The 19,593-nt window shown below is 36.8% G+C and overlaps 2 protein-coding genes across 2 annotated transcripts; both read right to left on the bottom strand.

The window, feature by feature from the left end:
* Positions 1 to 605: 605 nt before the first annotated feature.
* LOC107824584 (dehydration-responsive element-binding protein 1E-like) lies at positions 606 to 1,698 on the bottom strand. Its single transcript, XM_016651386.2, has one exon. The coding sequence runs from the start codon at positions 1,611 to 1,613 to the stop codon at positions 951 to 953; it is 663 nt and encodes a 220-aa protein (XP_016506872.1). The 5' UTR covers positions 1,614 to 1,698; the 3' UTR covers positions 606 to 950.
* A 3,772-nt stretch (positions 1,699 to 5,470) lies between these two features.
* Positions 5,471 to 6,088, bottom strand: LOC107824583 (dehydration-responsive element-binding protein 1D-like). Its single transcript, XM_016651385.1, has one exon. It carries the CDS (start codon positions 6,080 to 6,082, stop codon positions 5,471 to 5,473), a length of 612 nt encoding a protein of 203 aa, XP_016506871.1. The 5' UTR covers positions 6,083 to 6,088.
* Positions 6,089 to 19,593: the final 13,505 nt, after the last annotated feature.

The following is a 19,593-nucleotide window of genomic DNA, read 5'->3' as shown; positions in this document are numbered from 1 at the left end:
TTTTTAATAAATCGCAGTATAGTACTGTGTTTAACTTTAACGGCTAACTTTCCGTTAAAGTAAAACGCAGTATTATAATGCATTTTATATACTTATGTAACATTTTTTTTTTTAATAGTAGAAAAGTATTTTTTGCCCAAAAGGGCACTATTTAAGTTTCGGAGTCTTCACTCTGTAAGTAGTTTAAATTCAGAAGTTCGCATAATTTTCGCTTAAGATCGGGATAAAAAGAATTACTCCATTTGTTTCAGTTTATGTGAACCTATTTCTTTTTTGGTCTGTTCCAAAAAAAATGATCCCTTTCTAAATTTGGTAACAATTTAGCTTAAACTTATAATTCTATCCTTAATGATAAGCTTTTATAACCATACAAATACTCTGGGCTCCTTTTTAACTTGTTTAAGATCACAAATTTCAAAAGTCTTCATTTTTTCTTAATCTCTGTGCCCGGTCAAACAGGTTCATAAATTAGAACTTTAACTACAAAAAGTACTTAGAAGTTACTTTTATAAATATCAAAAGTGGCAAAATAACAAGTACAGTTTTCAAATAGTAGTCAAAGTTTATATAATAATCTTGGAAGGTGAAAAATATTGATGAATACTCCAAAACATATGAAATAGATCCTAGATTAATTAGTGGGCCACTTATTTCATTCAAATACAATGGCATGAAAACAACAAAGCTATCACAAAATTGGTGACGCTAACTAAGGTCAATGTTCTGCATTTAGAGAAAACACTGAGTACTACGTAATTACTATCGACATCGTTACAAAATTACAACGCTATTGTATATTCGTACCATCCAAATATTTGAGTACGAAACTACCAGTAGCTCCTAAATCCTAATTGAAGGAACTTCACCTCAAGCATCTTGATTGCGTATTGACTATATGTACTTATGAATGATGATATATATTATTCGAAAGAGGCAATAACCAGAAGTATTTAAATAATATAACTCCATAAATGCATGTCAGCAGCAGCTTCCACATAATCTCCAACTTCTACGTAGTGAGGTGGGGGTAGCATTAGTCCTTCCGCCATACTCGCTAGCAATCCCGGCATGCAAAACAGAGCTTCCTCATCCATAAAACAATGATTACTTTCTGGCTTTTCAGGAGTAGTGCCACTGCCACCACATGAGTCACCTGAAACTGCTTCTGACTCAGATGGCCGGAAAGCCTCGGCGGCCTCCGCCGCCGCTCTCTGAATATCCTTGGCGTCGGCGGAAGCAGGGACAGGCAACTTCCAAACAGAGTCTGCGAAGTTCAAGCAAGCAGAACGACCCCTTAATGCAATTGCCGCCACGTCATGAGCTCTAGCCGCCATTTCTGCAGTGGGATAAGTTCCAAGCCATATTCTTGATTTTTTATTTGGTTGTCTGACTTCACAAACCCATTTGTCCGAGTTCCTCTTCCTCACTCCCCTGTATACTGGGTGTCGAGTTTCGCGAAACTTCTTCCTCCCTGCTCGCTTCTTGGGGTTATTCAAAGCTAACAAAACTTCCCCATCAGAAAGATTAGCTCTATTACATGGGGAGCTGCTGTTATCAGAAAGTGATGAAGATTCAGTAAGTGAGTCCGAATAATAGCTTCGAAAGATATTCATTCTTGATCACCGATATATATATTGAGAGTGTAAGTAGTAGTGTTGGATGTTGTTTCAGTTAGAGGTTTAGCTCTTTTTGGTCAATATGAAGGGTAGGCGTCTATATATAGGGGAAGTAAGCTATGATAAGTGAAGCAATAAAGCTAAAAGGTTTGATGACGCGGACGAAAGAACACGGTAGTTAATTGGAGGGGTTCTAAGGAGACAGGCTGGATACTTTTAGAAATATCCTAAGCACTGCTATTTTATGGGACAAGTGGATTGGTTTCTGAAAAGTAAATTCCAAGTCTTAAGTGTGTGTCCGACTCGTGTGGGTTTTTGCTGATGTGGCAACTTGTGAATCTTTCTACTTTCTGCTTCTCTTCCTTCCTTCCTTTTTTGGAATATATCTTATCTAGAGTATCATGATTACTTACGCTGCTACCGACAAATCTTTGATTTGAAAATGATAAAACATAACTAATTGTTTGTTTAAAATAATTTGATATAAATCATATGCACCGATAATATAAATTCTTTTTGGTGTTATTAGTGAATTTTACTTTATTTTAGAATGTTACTAGTTACTATATTTACCAAATTACTAATTAATGTTTATCATGAGATTTATAGATAATTACTTAGTAAATGACAATGATTCTGTAAATATTATTTTTAAAAGTGTGTAACCACTTGCACTTTATGAAACTAAGCAAAGCAAATGTCACATATATAAGTTTAGTCAACGATCACATATATTTAAAATATTTGTTTTGAGTAGCTAGGTTCAAGTGTCTTGAAAAAATTGCTGGAAACACAATCTCCAACTACAAGTATCTTTGTAAAAACTAACATTTCTTAGCCCAATCATCTTCTTTTTTTCTTCTTCTAATTGTATCTCCATTCCACGATAAAGTATACCAAATGAAGGTTTACTGAATATCAAATAATAGATGAAAAAGAACATACATCTTAATTAACCTACATGCGTGGAGTTTATTTTCTAGCAACGGGCACCATGCATGTTGAACTCCACTTGTCAAACACGTGTCAAATCAAAGTAAGATGTTCAATTATATATTGTGTATAAACTAGTTGTAACTAGAGGCGGATGCAGTGTGAGAGTTACGGGTTCAATTGAACCCATAACTTTCAACGTGGAGTAGAAATTTATCTGTAAAAATTCATTAAAATTGTAAAAATAATATATTTGAACCCATAACTTTAAATATATAATGGGCTCAATATTAAAAATCTTAAAAATTGAACCCAAAAAATTTAAATCCTGGATTCGCCTCTGGTTATAACTTCAATATGATATGTTGCTATTTTGACATTGTGATAACAAATAGGAGGAGGAAGTAATATTCGAAGTCAAGATCAAGAACAGAAATGATGAGCTGAAAGCTACACATTCAAATTCTTGAGAAGAAGTTAGTGGAAGGTGAAGCATTAGTTACTTTTGGAGTTGTATTGTAGGACTAAATGACAAATATCCGTTGTATCCTAGGAGAGGCCGAATGCATTCATGTTTGAAGGTTAAAGTTAGAAAATTGACCTTTCAAATATTTGAAGCCATCCATATTGTCTTACTGAACTACACCCACTCATTCACTCGCTCTAATATCATTTGAAAGCTACACATTCAAATTCTTGAGAAGAAGTTAGTGGAAGGTGAAGCATTAGTTACTTTTGGAGTTGTATTGTAGGACTAAATGACAAATATCCGTTGTATCCTATTAGAGGCCGAATGCATTCATGTTTGAAGGTTAAAGTTAGAAAATTGACCTTTCAAATATTTGAAGCCATCCATATTGTCTTACTGAACTACACCCACTCATTCACTCGCTCTAATATCATTTGACAGTTAATACCATTTGCAGCTCCACCTTTGCAAGAAATGAAAGAAACGAGTGGACCACGTCTAACAGTTTTAGGAAATAGGAATCTTGTTGTTCCCCCTCATTTTCTTCTGCTGGACTAGGAAACAGGAATCTTGGATATTAATATTATATATTATTGTACTAACCTACAAATTTGGATTCTTCCTCGAGCAAAAAAAAAAAAAAGCTCGTATCAACTTCGACCCCGAAGAAGAAGGCAAAATAAATAAGTTATCACCTAACCTTTAGCCCAAATCTCCCTTACACATTTTTTGTGAACAATAATAACATTACATATGCAATCTTTCTAAAATGTATCTAATACACATCTCTTTTAATCAAGTAAGTTTCACGCAAAAGTAGTGCGTGAAGATGTGAAAATGAGAATCTGCAGGATAGTTTGAATGCTGTAGATTTAAATGAATTGATCCAATGGTCTAAATAATTTTTTTTCTTTTTTATCTTTTTCTACCTTTTATTATTTCACACAAAATACAAAAAGAAAAGACAAAAAACATATACACTAATACCTTCATCCCCAACCCCTCTTCTGGCAAACGGACCAACTGGACGACTTGGGCAAAATTGTGATTTCTATTCGCCGTGGTCTTTTATATCTCCTCCTGTGCTTTTCTCCAATGCCATGGATTTTACAGTAAAATCCTCTTCTTTTACGTCTTTTGCTTGTCGGAAATGGAGTTTTGCTTACTCCGGACGGTGAAAAGTTTGGATATTTAGCCAGAATATTTTTGATGAGGGGTTTTATCTTCCATGGCTGCTGAGGTTCAGAGGAGAAACAATTGCACATTTCTACCAATTCAAAAACAAAATTAACAAAATCAATAACCAAAGAATTCCAACTAGTAGCTTCTTCTAGGCCAAGCACCACTGACATTAGGAGACTCATCCCTAATAGTAGCCTGACATTTAGGGGTTCTAGTTGAAGAAGAAAAGAAACAACTATAGAGATGATGAGGGGTTTTAGGGGGTGGGGGTGGGGAGGGGGAAGATAAGAGATAGATGGGTCGGGTAGGGCAGTAAATAAGGGTTAAGTTAAAAATAAATGGGTCGGGTTTAATAATTTCAAATGGGCTAAAGTCAAACGCGTGCATTACACAGATATACTTTTTACTTGTTTTGGTCAAAGAAGGTGTGTACTAGATACACTTTAGAAAGGTTGCGTATGTAATGTTATTATCGTCCACAGAAAGTGTGTAAAGGGGATTTGGGCCAAAGGTTAGCTGGTAACTTATGTATTTTGCTGAAGAAGAATGAAATGAAAGTAGCTTTACCAGATCCATGCACGGGCGAATTTATAGGCAAATATATCGGGTCGTGAACCCTGGTTTCTTCGTCAAAATTAGGTATTTTATGTACATATTTTTTAGAGTTGATCTAATATTATCTACTGGCACCATGCTCCAAAGAGGCTAAATGGTGCACTTTGTTGAATGATGAGTTATTTACCTAGAGGAGCAAGGATCAAATTCCATTTAATACACTCCCAACAATCTACCCTTGAACTAGGTTCCACATGACCCTTCGCCGTTTATGAGTTAATTTGAAGATTAACTGTGTGTCACCCACATGATCCGAGTATTTACGGTCACCGAAACCCAATGAGAGGTTGTGTATATATACATCTTTGAAGCTATGGGTAAAGGTAGTGAACCAGCCCATAGACGGACAAATGCACTAAACCGGACCTTACGCCATCTCTATATTCATCTCGTGAAATCATTGGTTCTGATACCAGTTGTTAGGCTAAAACGGTTCAAAAATACTTTTAACATGGTATGATATTGTCTGCTTTGGGGCAAGCCTGCATGATTTTCTCCAAAAGGCCTAAAGAAAAGGTCTCACACCATTAAGGGTATCCAACTCCTTATAAATATTTTATTTTTCTTTTTTACTTTTTATGTGAGAATTTGTTCATACACTCCCAACACTTAGGAAGAACATAGATTGTCCGAAAGAAGCAACAATCAGAACTATTTAAATAGAATAACTCCATAGAGTCATGTCAGCAGCAGTTTCCACATTATCTCCAACTTTTACGTAGTGAGGTGGAGGTAACATTAGTCCTTCCGCCATATTCGTTAGCAATCCCGGCATGCAGAAGAGCGCTTCCTCATCCATAAAAGACTTATTACTTTCTAGCATTTCAGGATATTCTCCTGAAACTCTTTCAGACTGATCAGATGGGCGGAAAGCCTCGGCAGCCTTCGCCGCCACTCTCTGAATATCATTAGCGTCAGATGAAGTAGGAATAGGCAACTTCCAAACAGAGTCAACAAAGTTCAAGCAAGCAAAACGACCCCTTAATGCAATAGTCGCCACGTCATGAGCTCTAGCCGCCATATCTGCACTGGGGTAAGTTCCAAGCCATATTCTTGATTTTTTATTTGTTTCTCTGACTTCAAAAACCCATTTGTTTGAATTCCTCTTCCTCACTCCCCTGTATACTGGGTGTCGGATTTCTTGAAACTTCTTTCTCCCTGCTCGCTTCTTGGAGTTATTCGAAGCTAACATCACTTCCTCTTCAGAAAGATCAGCTCTATTAATGCAAGAGCTGCTATTGTTAGACAATGGTGATGATTCGGCCATTGATGATGATGTTGTATGAAGTGAGTCACAATAATAGATATGAGAAATATCCATTCTTGAGAGTTACTAATACTAATATATATAGTAGTGTTATATTATACTCTGCGAGTTGTTTAGTTTGATATTTTTGCTATTTTTGGGGATCGGAATGTGAAAACTTGGGTTCTAAATATATAGTAAAAGTAGGATACTACGATTATGAACGCTTCTATATGTAGATGAATAAGTGAAGCATTGTAGCTAAATAGTTTGATAACACAAATGAACATCAGGGGAACATGCTGGATTTTGACACGGGTAAGTAAGCTGTATAGATGAATAAGTGAAGTTATTAAAGTCTAGAGTGTGTCTTAGCTCGTGTGGTTTTCTGCTGGCTGATGCGGAACTTGCGAGAGTTTCTAGTTTCTGCCCCTTTCTTCCATCCTTCCTTCCTTTCTTAAATATGTACACCAGAATTTATGTGTCACTATTTGACTCGACATAAAGTTTAAGAAAAAAAGACCTCTAAAATATGTGATTATAAGTCATTTCATTAAGGATAAAGTAGGAAGTTTAAACTGAAATTGTTTTCTTAATAACAAAGTATGGCATTCTTTTTAAATAGACTAAAAATAAAATAATATGACACATAAATTGGGACATAAAAAGGAAGTATATTTTATTTGGAGTACCGGGACTACTTAGGCTACCACTGACCAATCTTTGTCATTTGTGTCACGCCCCAAACCTGGGCCTGGACGTAACACGATACTCGGTGCCTGACTATATATGACCGAGCGCACCAACTGGCTGGTTGAATCAACATGTGATATCATAACATACTAAATGCGGAAGAAAAACTAACACATGTTGATACACTGAAAGTCTGAATGATATAAATCAAAGTGCGGAAATACTAATAAAATTCTGAAACATATTTGTAGCCAACATAGCTTAACATGAAAATCCTGACACTCTGTCAAACTGTTACTCTAGTCTATAAAGCCTCTAATGAAGTACTGAAAACATTGACTGTCTCAAAATACGGAAGACTATAAGATAATTATAATTCCCCGAAAGAACTGGGGATCACCAAACAACTGATATGAGAGTCCTAGCGCTCTAAATCATCTACCTGTAAATCATTACCTGCATTGTGAGATGCATGCCCCAGGCAAAAGGGAAAGTACATTTGAATTGCACTGGTATGTAAAGCAACTGAAAGAAAGAATTATAAATGTTAAAACAAAAACTAAGTTGATAGCTGAGAATTGATAATTGATAACTGAAATGATAATTATTGAAACTGAAATTGAAACTAAAATGATAACGGATAACTAATAATTCAACTAAACAAGGAAGTAAGAATATGAATACTCCATCTTCTGAATGATGAACAACCTATTTATCTGAATATTAAACTACAGCCTCAGGCCCAATAAATATATGTGCACAACTGTGGCCTCGGGCCCAAGTATACGTATACATAACTACGGCCTCAGGCCCAAAGATGCATAAAGCATAAACTGCGACCTCGGGCCCAAAGATGCATAAAGCATAAACTGCAGCCTCAGACCCAAATACAGGTGTTCAACATTCAGGGATTTAAAATCATGAACTGAGAATCATACTGCAATACATGATAGTGAAATACTGAATTACACTGAGTTACATGATACTGGAATATTGGATCACACTGAGTTACATAATACTAGAATACTGAATAGGACTAGGCTGAGACATGTATTCTTGAACTGATTATGAACACTGAAACTTCAACTGTTTATGGCATATTGAGTAATCTACACTAAGACTCAGGGGCATCAAACCCAAGTCTATATTGAATACACACTGAGCTCACAATGTTCAGAATGAAAGTCATGAACGAGTTATGAAGCTAGAGAATAGAAGCTCGACAACTATTCAAGGAACAAGGCTTAACTATATTTTTTTGAGGCAATTGATATGTCGTAAAAGAAACGTAGTGTAAGGGAGAATCATTAACATTTTCAAACATAGAGAGTTAGCCTCACATACCTTAACTTCTTGCTCTTGAGCGTAATACAACATTCACCAACCATTTCACCTTCAATCTATATCAATACAAGTCAGAGGGATTCCATATTAGCAATAATACTCATGTTTTGGTCATTTAGACATTTTCTCAAACACTTGGTGAGAATAAAGCTTCATAGTTCTTATAATGGTATCTCTACACCCAATAACCCATTCTCTTGCTCCTAGATAAATTCTAAAGTCTCAAATGGTTATAATCAACATTATTGTTTATCACCCATAAGGTAAACAACACCTTTAACCAATAATCAATAATCAACACCCCAAACCTATTATCGTTCATACTTTTCTATCAAACCCATCAATTCATATCTTATGAACTAGAGTCTATAATCATTAATCCAATGTTAGAATCAATTAGAGGGTGAAGACGTTACCTTTTTGAAGTTCAATCTCCTTGAATTTGAGTTCTAGGGTTCCTTCTTTCAACAGTAATATCCCAATCGAATATCTAATGATATGGAGGGTTTACCCATATTAATAAGATGTTGGAAAATTGAAATTAACTTAGAATCACCATTAGAACTTACCTTGGGTGGTGGAGGGACCCTTAAGTAGTTAGGTTTTTGAGAGCTTTCCTTTCTAGAGCAAGTTTTTATATTTTGCGGCTGTGGGGAGATGAAATAGGGCTATAAAAACGACTTCCCAAGTCATCCACTGCATCCCAGTAGGCCTGAACGCGGTCCCGACCACGGTAAATAGCTGGAGCACTGCCTAACGACCGCGGTCTCGGTCAAATATGGTGGTTACACACTGCTCTGTAAAATGGGCATAACATTTTACACAAAGCTCCATTTGGGCTCCAAAATATATCGTTGGAAAGCTATTTCAAATGCCAACAACTTTTATGCTTTGAGTTTTCCCAAATTCCTTACTCATTTTCACTAAACCCTGCTGGAAAACAGATCTTCTGCAAACTTAGTCGATTTTGTCGAATCTTATTCACCTCACTTTCCATCTTGATTTTGAAACAACTATTTTCACCCATACTCATCCCGATAGGACTTCATATGTATAAAATATCTAATTATACCCATTTAAAACATCCACAACTAGTCATAATGTACAGGGTATTACATTATCTCCCCCTTGGGATCATTCGTCCTCAAATGATTGTCCTGACTGTAACTTCTGCTAACTCCGGACCTTAAATGGGTTTGGTGGAAACATGAACTTTCATTAACACTTGTATACTAAACTGAATGAATACATGATTACTGAACTGCTATGATACTGAACTGAATGACTACTACATTGATTGAATATTGGTCTGCCATGGATACGCGAATACTGAACTAACATGGATATATGAATATTGAACTGTCACGAATATTTGAGTAATCTGAGTACTAAGCTAGCATTAATGTCTAAGTATTGCACTAACATGAGTAGCTGAGTATTGAGCTGACATGAGTATCTGACTACCGAACTGACATGAGTATCTGAGTACTGGAAACTTGAATGTTATGACATGACACGTGAAATACTGGTTGTACCATCACTAATTATGGTGGAAACTCCAACTCATAAGCTAATTGACCAATTATTCGCAAGAATTTATATGGCCCAATATAGCAGGGACTATGCTTCCCCTTCTTCCCAAATCTTATAACGCTTTTCATAAGCAACACTTTCGGAAACACCCAATCATCAACTTGAAACTCTAGGTCCCTATGCCGCACGCTCGAATAGGACTTTTAGCGGCTCTAAGTTTTCTTCAAACGTTCTTGAATCAACTTAAATTTCTCTATAGTTTGGTAGACCAAATCGGGTCCTAATAACTCCACTTTTACAACTTCGAACCAACCAATTGGTGATCTACACCTTCGCCCATACAGAGCTTCATATGGTTCCATCTTGATACTAGAGTAGTAGGTTATTATTAGCAAGGTCAATGAGAGGTATGTGATCATCCCAATTACTCTTAACATCAAGGACATATCCTCAACTATTTGAACAATGTGCTCTGCCTGGCCATATTTCTGAGGACAAAAAACTTGTGCCTAATCATTTCTCAAATAACTTCTAAAAGTTCATTTTAAACTGAGCACCATAGTCCGTAATGACGGACAACGGATTCCTATGCAATCAAACGATTTCGTGAATGTACACCTTGGTATAATCTTTTGCTGAATCTGTAGTTTTGTTTTGTTTTTGGCAAGAAGTGTGCTGACTTGGTAAGTCGATTTACAATCATCCAATCAAATCATGCTTTTAAAATGAGCAAGATAATCCTGTTATAAATTTTATATTTACCATCTCCACTCAAAATATGTGTATTCTGTGATAAAACACTAGGCTTTCTGTTGCTCGACTTTCACTTGCTGACAATTCGGACAATTGGCCACAAAGTTTGGGATGTTCTTTTTCATGTTGTTCGACCAATAGATCTCTTTGGTCATGATTCATATTTGGGGAACCTGGATGGAAAGAATACCTAGAATTATGGGCTCCTAACATGATCTTCCCTCTTTAAGTCCATCTACGTCTGGAACACACAATCCATCTTAGTACCTCAAAGTACCATCATCTTCCCCTTGTTCAAAAGCTATCATCTTATGCTTGTGTATCCCCTCTTTAATTGTAATATGTAGGTATCATCAATCTATTTCTCTTTCACTTTGGCTACTAAGTAGGAACGAGTCCTGTTCTAGACAACAACTCCGTCATCTTTGGAATCCGAAGTTGAACTCCTATCTTGGCTGGTGAACTTCTTTCACAGAGTTCTCTTATATACCTCAATCATAAGTTATAATTCCCACACTTTATCTTTTTAAGCACTTCTTGAAAAAATTTATAGAATTATTGTGAGCTAAGTCTATACTTCGAAGATTAGAGTCTCGTGCAATGTCACTACCCTCATAATACATACCTAGGCATGATTTTATAGCTTTTCTGTGACCACTTTATCATAAATAACTAAGCTCGGTGATCATTCTACTCACCTTGTGTTTCTTACACATGCTAGACATAATCCTTGTGGTAATTATACAATTTTCCCTCATTACCGAACTGATTTTCTTTTTTCATATCACATGCTAACTATTCGAGTTTCAGCCATCTGGACTTACTGATGGTTTTCACATCACCCCTTAGACCAAAGGTCTTATACTTGCGGATCCTTCTTTTTTTTTTGTTGGGATCCAAATAACTTTCCTTATTTTCTGCAATTCTTTGCACTCTACGTCAATGATGACTCATCTTCCAACTAACTTCTGAGAAATCCTTCTTACTAGGAAAAACTATATTACCTACATAAATGGAAAGCTAATGTATTCACAACTATCATACACAATCTTAATGATTTAACTCTGCTCATAATGTCAATCTTGGGAAGACCCTTTTTCCATACTTCTTAAAGGCTATTCTTCTGTAGTCGGGTTTCTTACTGCCTAGCTGATTTTTTCCCACTATCACTGTACTTTGTATTTAACTTAAACTCTTTGGGTTCTAACACACGTTCAGTATTTCAAACTCCATCCACTCACTAGAGTTAACATGGCTAAGTGAATCAAATCTTGCCTCTACTAGCCATGTTGAGCTAATTCACAGTATCTACTCAATACTTACTTACGATTCTTTTACTAACCTGCTAGCATCATGTTTTCTTGCTTTGCTTTGAATAACTAAAGTGAAACATAAGGTTATTTCTAACTTCCATCACCATCCGATTCTATTCTATGGTAGCATACTATCTTTCTCTTTTTGAACTATGTACATGGATCACCAATGGATCACACTTAGGGAAATTTCATCTTTCTTAAACAAAATTGGAATATCTAACCCCTAACTTTCTATATACTTCAAAATCACTTCAGACTATAAACCTTCGGCCTAAACACATATTCACATCATTTGAAAGGGAACTGTCATATCTTTTATCTCACAATAATAGCCACTTCTTATAGTAACTTACTAACGTGGTACTTCTAGTTCTGATTTGTATAAATATAAACAACTTAAAATCATTCCCTAAAATTCAATATTGTCTACTCTTGGTTCTCATTTTGTACATCGTATTATTCTTAGTTATATTTCCCTTAGGCTCTTTCTGTCCAAAACTACAGTGATCAATTCTATGCCCATTACGGTTGAATTCTTAACCTAACACATCGTGGGGTCTGACATATGGATACACTGCCATACATATCTGATAAATCACTTCATGCACCATCCGGTGAGTCTTGGGTCTTAATCCCTAAAACATGCGAAGATTTTGCTATTATCACTGTAACTTACATTTTCTTTGAGCATCCATATGCGTCACTGTATACTCACAAGTCTCTAGAAATTTTGATATACTGAAAATCGGAGATCTGGTAACTGAATAATAAATAACTGGCTTACTGGATAACTATAAACCTGCTAACTGAAAGACTGCATAACTGATAACTGAGTAAAACAGATGACCATAAAATGTAATAACTGCTTTTGTACTTTCTGATAATGTTATTCTCTAATCTATACTACTATCCATTGCATCCCACTTTTAACATCCTCTCAAGTCTCATATTTACTAAGTTGTACTCCATAATTATACCCCAATGGGTAATTATCCTCTCTAGGACTTTAGGTTTCTCTTGCGCGTCGCTTGGGCATCCAATACGTTTGGAATTCGATAAGAAGAGAAGATTACCAATTGCTCTAAGTTTCATGGCACGATCTAGAGAAGAAAGAAAAGAGACAATCCTGAATGTCTTGGTAGTTAACCGTTTATATGAGTGGTCATCACACACATATAAAAGAAACTCTACTGGACATGGCTTCATAGACTCCCTAGGACTCTTGAACCTAGTGCTCTGATACCAAGCTTTGTCACGCCCCGAACCTGGGCCTGGACGTAACACAGAACTCGGTGCCTGACTACATGTGACCGAGCGAACCAACTGGCAGGATAAATCAACATGTGATATCATAACATACTAAATACGAAAGATAAACTAACACATACACTGAAAGTCTGAATGATATAAATCAAAGTGCGGAAATACTAATACAATTCTGAAACATATTGGTAGCCAACATAGCTTAACATGAAAAGCCCGAGACTCTGTCAAACTGTTACTCTAGTCAATGAAGCCTCTAATGAAGTACTGAAAACATTGATTGTCTGAAAATACTGAAGACTATAAGATAATTATAATTCCTCGAAAGAACGGGGGATCATCAAATAGCTGATACGAGAGTCCTAGCGCTCTAAATCATCAACCTGTAAATCATTACCTACATTGTAAGATGCAGGCCCCAGAAAAAAAGGACGTTAGTACATTTGAATTGCATTGGTATGTAAAGAAACTGAAAGAAAGAATTATAAATGCTGAAACTGAAACTAAGCTGATAGATGAGAATTGATAATTGATAACTGAAATGATAATTATTGAAACTGAAACTGAAATGATAACTGATAACTGAGCTGATAACTAATAATTGAACTTAACAATGAAGTGAGAATATGAATACTCCCTCTTCTAAATGATGAACAACTTGTTTATCTGAATATTAAACTGCGGCCTTAGGCCCAATAAATATATGTGTACAACTACGACCTCGGGCCCAAGTATACGTATACATAACTGCGGCCTCGGGCCCAAAGATGCATAAAGATTAAAATGCGGCCTCGGGCCCAAAGATGCATAAAACATAAACTGCAACCTCAGGCCCAAATACAGGTGTTCAACATTTAGGGATTTAGAATCATGAACTGAGAATCATACTGCAATACATGATAGTGGAATACTGAATCACACTGAGTTACATGATACTGGAATACTGGATCACATTGAGTTACATAATACTGGAATACTGAATAGGACTAGGCTGAGAGATGTATTCTTGAACTGATTATAAATATTGAAACTTTAACTATTTATGGCATATTGAGTAATCTATACTAAAACTCGGGAGCGTAAAACCCAAGTCTATATTGAATACACACTGAGCTCACAACGTTCATAATGAAAGTCATGAACGAGTTATGAAGCTAATGAATAGAAGTTCTACAACTATTCAAAGAACTAGGCTAAATTATATTTCTGAGGCAATTAGCAACGTCGTAAAAGAAACGTAGTGTAGGGAGAATCATTAACATTCCCAAACATAGAGAGTTAGCCTCACATACCTTAACTTCCTACTCTTTAGCGTAATACAACGTTCGCCAACCCTTTCAAATTCAATCTATATCAGTACAAGTCAAACAAATTTTATATTAGCAATAATACAAATGTTTTGGTCACTTAGGCATTTTCTAAAATACTTGGTGAGAATAAAGCTTCATAGTCCTTATAATAGTGTCTCTACACCCAATAACCCATTCTCTTGCTCCTAGATAAATTCTAAAGTCTCAAATGGTTATAATCAACATTATTCTTTTTCACCCATAAGGTAAACAACACCTTTAACTAATCATCAATAATCAACATCCCAAACCTATAATCGTTCATACTCTTCTATTAAACCCATAAATTCATAACTCATGAACTAGAGTCTATAATCATTAATCCAATGTTAGAATCAATTAGAGGGTGAAGACATTACCTTTTTGAAGTTCAATCCCTTTGAATTCGAGTTCTAGGGTTCCTTCTCTCAACAATGATGTCCACATCGAATATCTAATGATATGGAGGGTTTAACCATGTTAATAAGATGTTGGAAAATTGAAATTAACCTAGAATCACCATTTGAACTTACCTTGGGTGGTGGAGGGGCCCTTAAGGAGTTAGGTTTTTGAGAGTTTTCCTTTCTAGAGCAAGTTTTTATGTTTTGTGGCAGTGGGGGGACGAAATAGGGCTAGCAAAACGACTTCCCAAGTAATCCAATGCGTCCTAGTAGGCTTGACCGCGGTCTCAACCACGGTAAATAGCTGGAGCACTGCCTCACGACCACGGTCGCGGTCAAACGCGACCGAACGCGGTAGTTACACACTGTTCTATAAAACGGGCATAACATTTTGCAAAGAGCTCCATTTGGGATCCACAATATATCGTTGGAAAGCATTTCAAAGGCCTACAACTTTCATGTTTCGAGTTTTCCCAAATTCCTTACACTGTTTAACTAAACCCTGCTGGAAGACGGACCTTCTACAAACTTAGTCGCTTTTGTCGAATCTTATTCACCTCACTTTCTATCTTGATTTTGAAACAACTATTTTCACCTATACTTATCCCGATAGGACTTCATATGTATAAAATATCTAATTATTTCCCATTTAACAATCCATACCTAGTTCAAATGTACATGGTGTTACAATTAAAAACAAATAAAATAATTATATTTAATTCGTGTTGCATCTATATTACTCCTAAATTACACCACCAATTTTACTAGTGAATCATGGTATAACGACCTGATCGGTTGTTTTAAGAATTAATATCCCGATCACCTATTAACTACTTTTCTCATATTCTTTTCTACTATTGTAACTTGCCGGGAGTATTCGGTTTGAGTTTCGGAGTGTTTTGGGGAACTTAGTCCCTAAATGAGAGCTTAAGCTTTAATATTTGGACTGTAGCCGGAAAAGTGTGAAGACGACCTCAGAATGGAATTTCGTCGATTCTGTTAGCTCTGTAGGGTGATTTCGGGCTTACGGGCGTGTTCGGATTGTGTTTTGGAGGTCCGTAGCTTATTTAGGCTTGAAATGCCTAAAGTTGAATTTTTGAAGTTTCTCGATCGATAGTGAGCTTTTGATATTGGGGCCGGAATCCGATTCCGAAAGTTGGAATAGCTCTGTAGTGTTGAATGTGACTTGTGTACAAAATATGGGGTCAATTGGACATGGTTTGGTTGGTTTCGGCATCAGTTGTAGAATTCTTGAGATTTCAAGTTCATTAGGCTTAGATTGGAGGGTGATTCGTGGTTTTAGCGTTGTTTTATGTGATTTGAGGATTGGACTAAGTTCGTATGATGTTTAGGATTGGTTGTCATGTTTGGTTGAGGTATCGGGGGCCTTGGGTGAGTTTGGGATGCTTAACAGAATTGGATTTGGACTTAGACATTTTCTGACATTGCTGAACCTTTCATAATCGCACCTATATATATGGGACAACAGGTGCGGCGCCGCAGAAGTGGCTTGTTGAACGCAGGAGCGGAAATAGGTCAGGGCTTCAGGAACCACAAGTGCGGCTGGGTGACCGCAAATGCGGAACCACAGATGCGACTAAGGGACCGCATATGCGTCCCCAAGCCCAGTTAAGTGAATTTCGCACATGCGATGCCTTTTTCGCTTGTGCACGACTGCAAGTGCATACCCCCTGACCACAAATGCGGTAATCGCTGGGCAGATATATAAATTTCAAGGGTTTGAAGTTCATAACATCAAATTTCATTTTTAGCTCAAGAGAAGACGATTTTGAGAGAGTTTTGTCACGACCCAAACCGAAGGGCCGCGACGGGCACCCGGTGCCTTACTCAACCGAGTACCAACGTAACATATCTTTCTTATCATGTTATCATGAGTAAATGAGCTAGAAAACTCGTCCTGAGATAACAAGAATAAAACATAAGGGAATAGTCAACATATGAAGACCCAACATGATATACAAACTAATATATGTGACATACGGGCCTATAAGGCCGACATGACCATTAGTAAACTCGAAACATAGGCCGACAAGGCCATACAATTATCCATACACCTGACATATGTCTACAAGCCTCTAAGAGTACATAAAATCATAAAGGTCGGGACAGGGCCCCGCCATATCAATCAATACATATCCAAAGCATACTGACCAAATAGGCAACTCCGGAGCAAGTGGAGTGCACCAACACCTTCGCTGAGCTGATAGCCTACTAGGAGGACTGTCAACCTATCAATCGGGACCTGCGGGCATGAAATGCAGCGTCCCCAGGCGAAAGGGACGTTAGTACGAATAAAGTACCGAGTATGTTAGGCAGGAAAGCATAAACAAGAACAGTAATGTAAAGAGAGAGATAAAGGAGATACAACCTGTAACATCAGAGTGCCTCTGGGGGTTACTGATATGAAATGCATAATACATATATATACATAAACTTTTTAAAACATTCGCCTCTGTGGGCATCATCATCATATCGTACCCGGCCTCAAAGAGGACTCGGTAAAAGCGTACCCGACCATTATAAGGTTCGGTAGAATCATACCCGGCCACGTGGAGCTCGATAAACCCAACTGATCAGTGGTTGCACAATAGATGTCGTACCCGGCCGACTATAGCGCGGCTCGGTAGAGTAAAATAGATACCATATATAATGCATGCTAGACTCATGGAATCATCTTCTAAACCTTTTGGAGTGACTTAAGAATATTATGGACATCCCTACCATCAATATGAACCTTAGTAGGATTTAAGGATCATACACACTTGTTTAGAATAATTTTATAAGGAAAGAACAACATGGACAACCTTAGTTGCTAGGAGTAGAGTCATTATGAAATAGCGTATCGTTTATGTTCATTTCATTTTAGACCATGCTAAAAGAAAGAAGAAAGTGCCTTAACATACCTTAAACCAGTTGAGTCCTTAATCCCTTCCAAGCAACTCTTCAAACAAGTCAACTCAATCTATCATAGTATAAGGAGATTCAAAATCAGTGCTGAGCAAAGGCTAAGTCTATAACTTAAGCTAGTAGCTCGTTTATGTAAATTTGGGCAGCATCTCCATTGTAACAAGGGCCTCCTCCAATACCATATACCAACAACAATGACCAGAGCAATCCATCAATACATAATTATCAATATCAAGACACCATATAACCACAACAAGTCACAACTACATTACGACGAGCGGCAAACTCCGATTGGAATCCGTATACCCCTTATCAATCCTTATAGACTTCTTACTTCAACCTAAAAGTATCATTAACTTGATAATGAAGTTATTAATCAATGATTCCAGACTTATACCATATATTTATAACAACGAAAATAATCCACAACTTCAACTATCCCCAACTAGCAACTTTATTCACTAGTTCAGGTCTAGCCCATCCATTTAACTTAATCAATATCAAGATAACCTTAGGCACAAGCAAGAACACAATATACATACCTCCTACAGTAACTTCAAGTCAAAATCCAAGTTATATTCATTTTACAACAACCCTTAATAGCAATACAACACCATAGAAGTGACTTAAGCTAGTCCAAGTATTATCTTATAGTTTATCATCCTAACAACGTAACCAACATACAAGCAAGCTTAAGCACAATTAGTAGGTTGTTATACTCACCTTATACAGCAGCAACAACTTGGAATTTCATCCAAATACAGCCCACAACAATCCTCAATGACAACACAACCTCAAAGAGGTGTTGTTCTTCACTAGAACTAAGTTTTGATGTTGAAATATGGTGTAATCACTTTGGAATCACTTCAAACCCTTGTGATATATGTTTAGGAGGGTTAGGAGAAGTTTGGAGACGAACTTTAGTTGAAAAATGAGCAAAAATAGGCGTCCAAATCGTTTATAAATTGAAGTAGGTCAACCACCGCCTAAGTGGGTCCCATTGGGAGCTGCTTGCGCGGTCTCGCGAAAATGCGAATATCTCTCTACTCCGATGTCGTATTAACAAATGGTTTAATGCTTTAGAAACTAGACTCGTAGATCTTCAATTTAGTAGGTAGAACACCCTATTATTCCAAGTATATTTGGAGAAATTCTCAGATACATTTGACCTAAATTTCAGCAAATTTATGAATGTAACTTGTGATGACCTTTGCCAACTCTTGTTCCACAACTTGCTTGCCTTCAAAATGTAGAAAATGAATATAATACGACTAAAATAACTCATAGAATAACCTCCTTATCATGTTAATAACCCTAGTCTCACCCCAAAGTACATGTTATAACATTCGAAACTTGTCGACTTTCGACGAAACTTATTTTCTTCAATTGGTTTAGCTTCTAAGATTTCCAACCCTCTTGGTAATCGTTATTCATGATCTTAAATATTTGTAACCTCCAAGGTAACATTATTAACTTACTTTATTTGATTCCAAATAGAATCTCATTTCCGAGCTTACATCAATGACTTACGATGTACTCTCACGTATGAAAACTTGGGGTGTAACATCATTCCCCCTTTGGAACATTCGTCCTCGAATGTTGACTGATGCACTTATCAATTTCATAAACTATGGCTCTTACGAATACTTTAATGTTCATCTTGCCATCTAAGCAACAGTTTTGTGAATAAATCCAAACGTTTGGGCATTCCCCCCTTTTAGGCCTCTTTGTCACGCCATGACATGTGGTCGGAATTTTTCCAACATCGTAACATTTGCTACCTTATATCATGCAGTATGTACGACTGTGTCCTTATATGAGTGCCTAGCGACTCGTCTTCCCTTTTTCCTCCATCTTTTAGCCAATCTATAAGCCTCACCGTATGAACATATACAGAATTATGAAAAGCTGTCCCTCTAGGCATCTATAGGTGTATTGATGTCTTTCGCTTGGTACTTTATCGAACTTAAGAC

Source organism: Nicotiana tabacum, chromosome 6 (assembly GCF_000715075.1).
Source record: "Nicotiana tabacum cultivar K326 chromosome 6, ASM71507v2, whole genome shotgun sequence".
NCBI lineage: Eukaryota > Viridiplantae > Streptophyta > Magnoliopsida > Solanales > Solanaceae > Nicotiana > Nicotiana tabacum.
The sequence above is the reverse complement of the archived record's forward strand: the minus strand, read 5'-3'. Positions and strand labels throughout refer to the sequence as shown.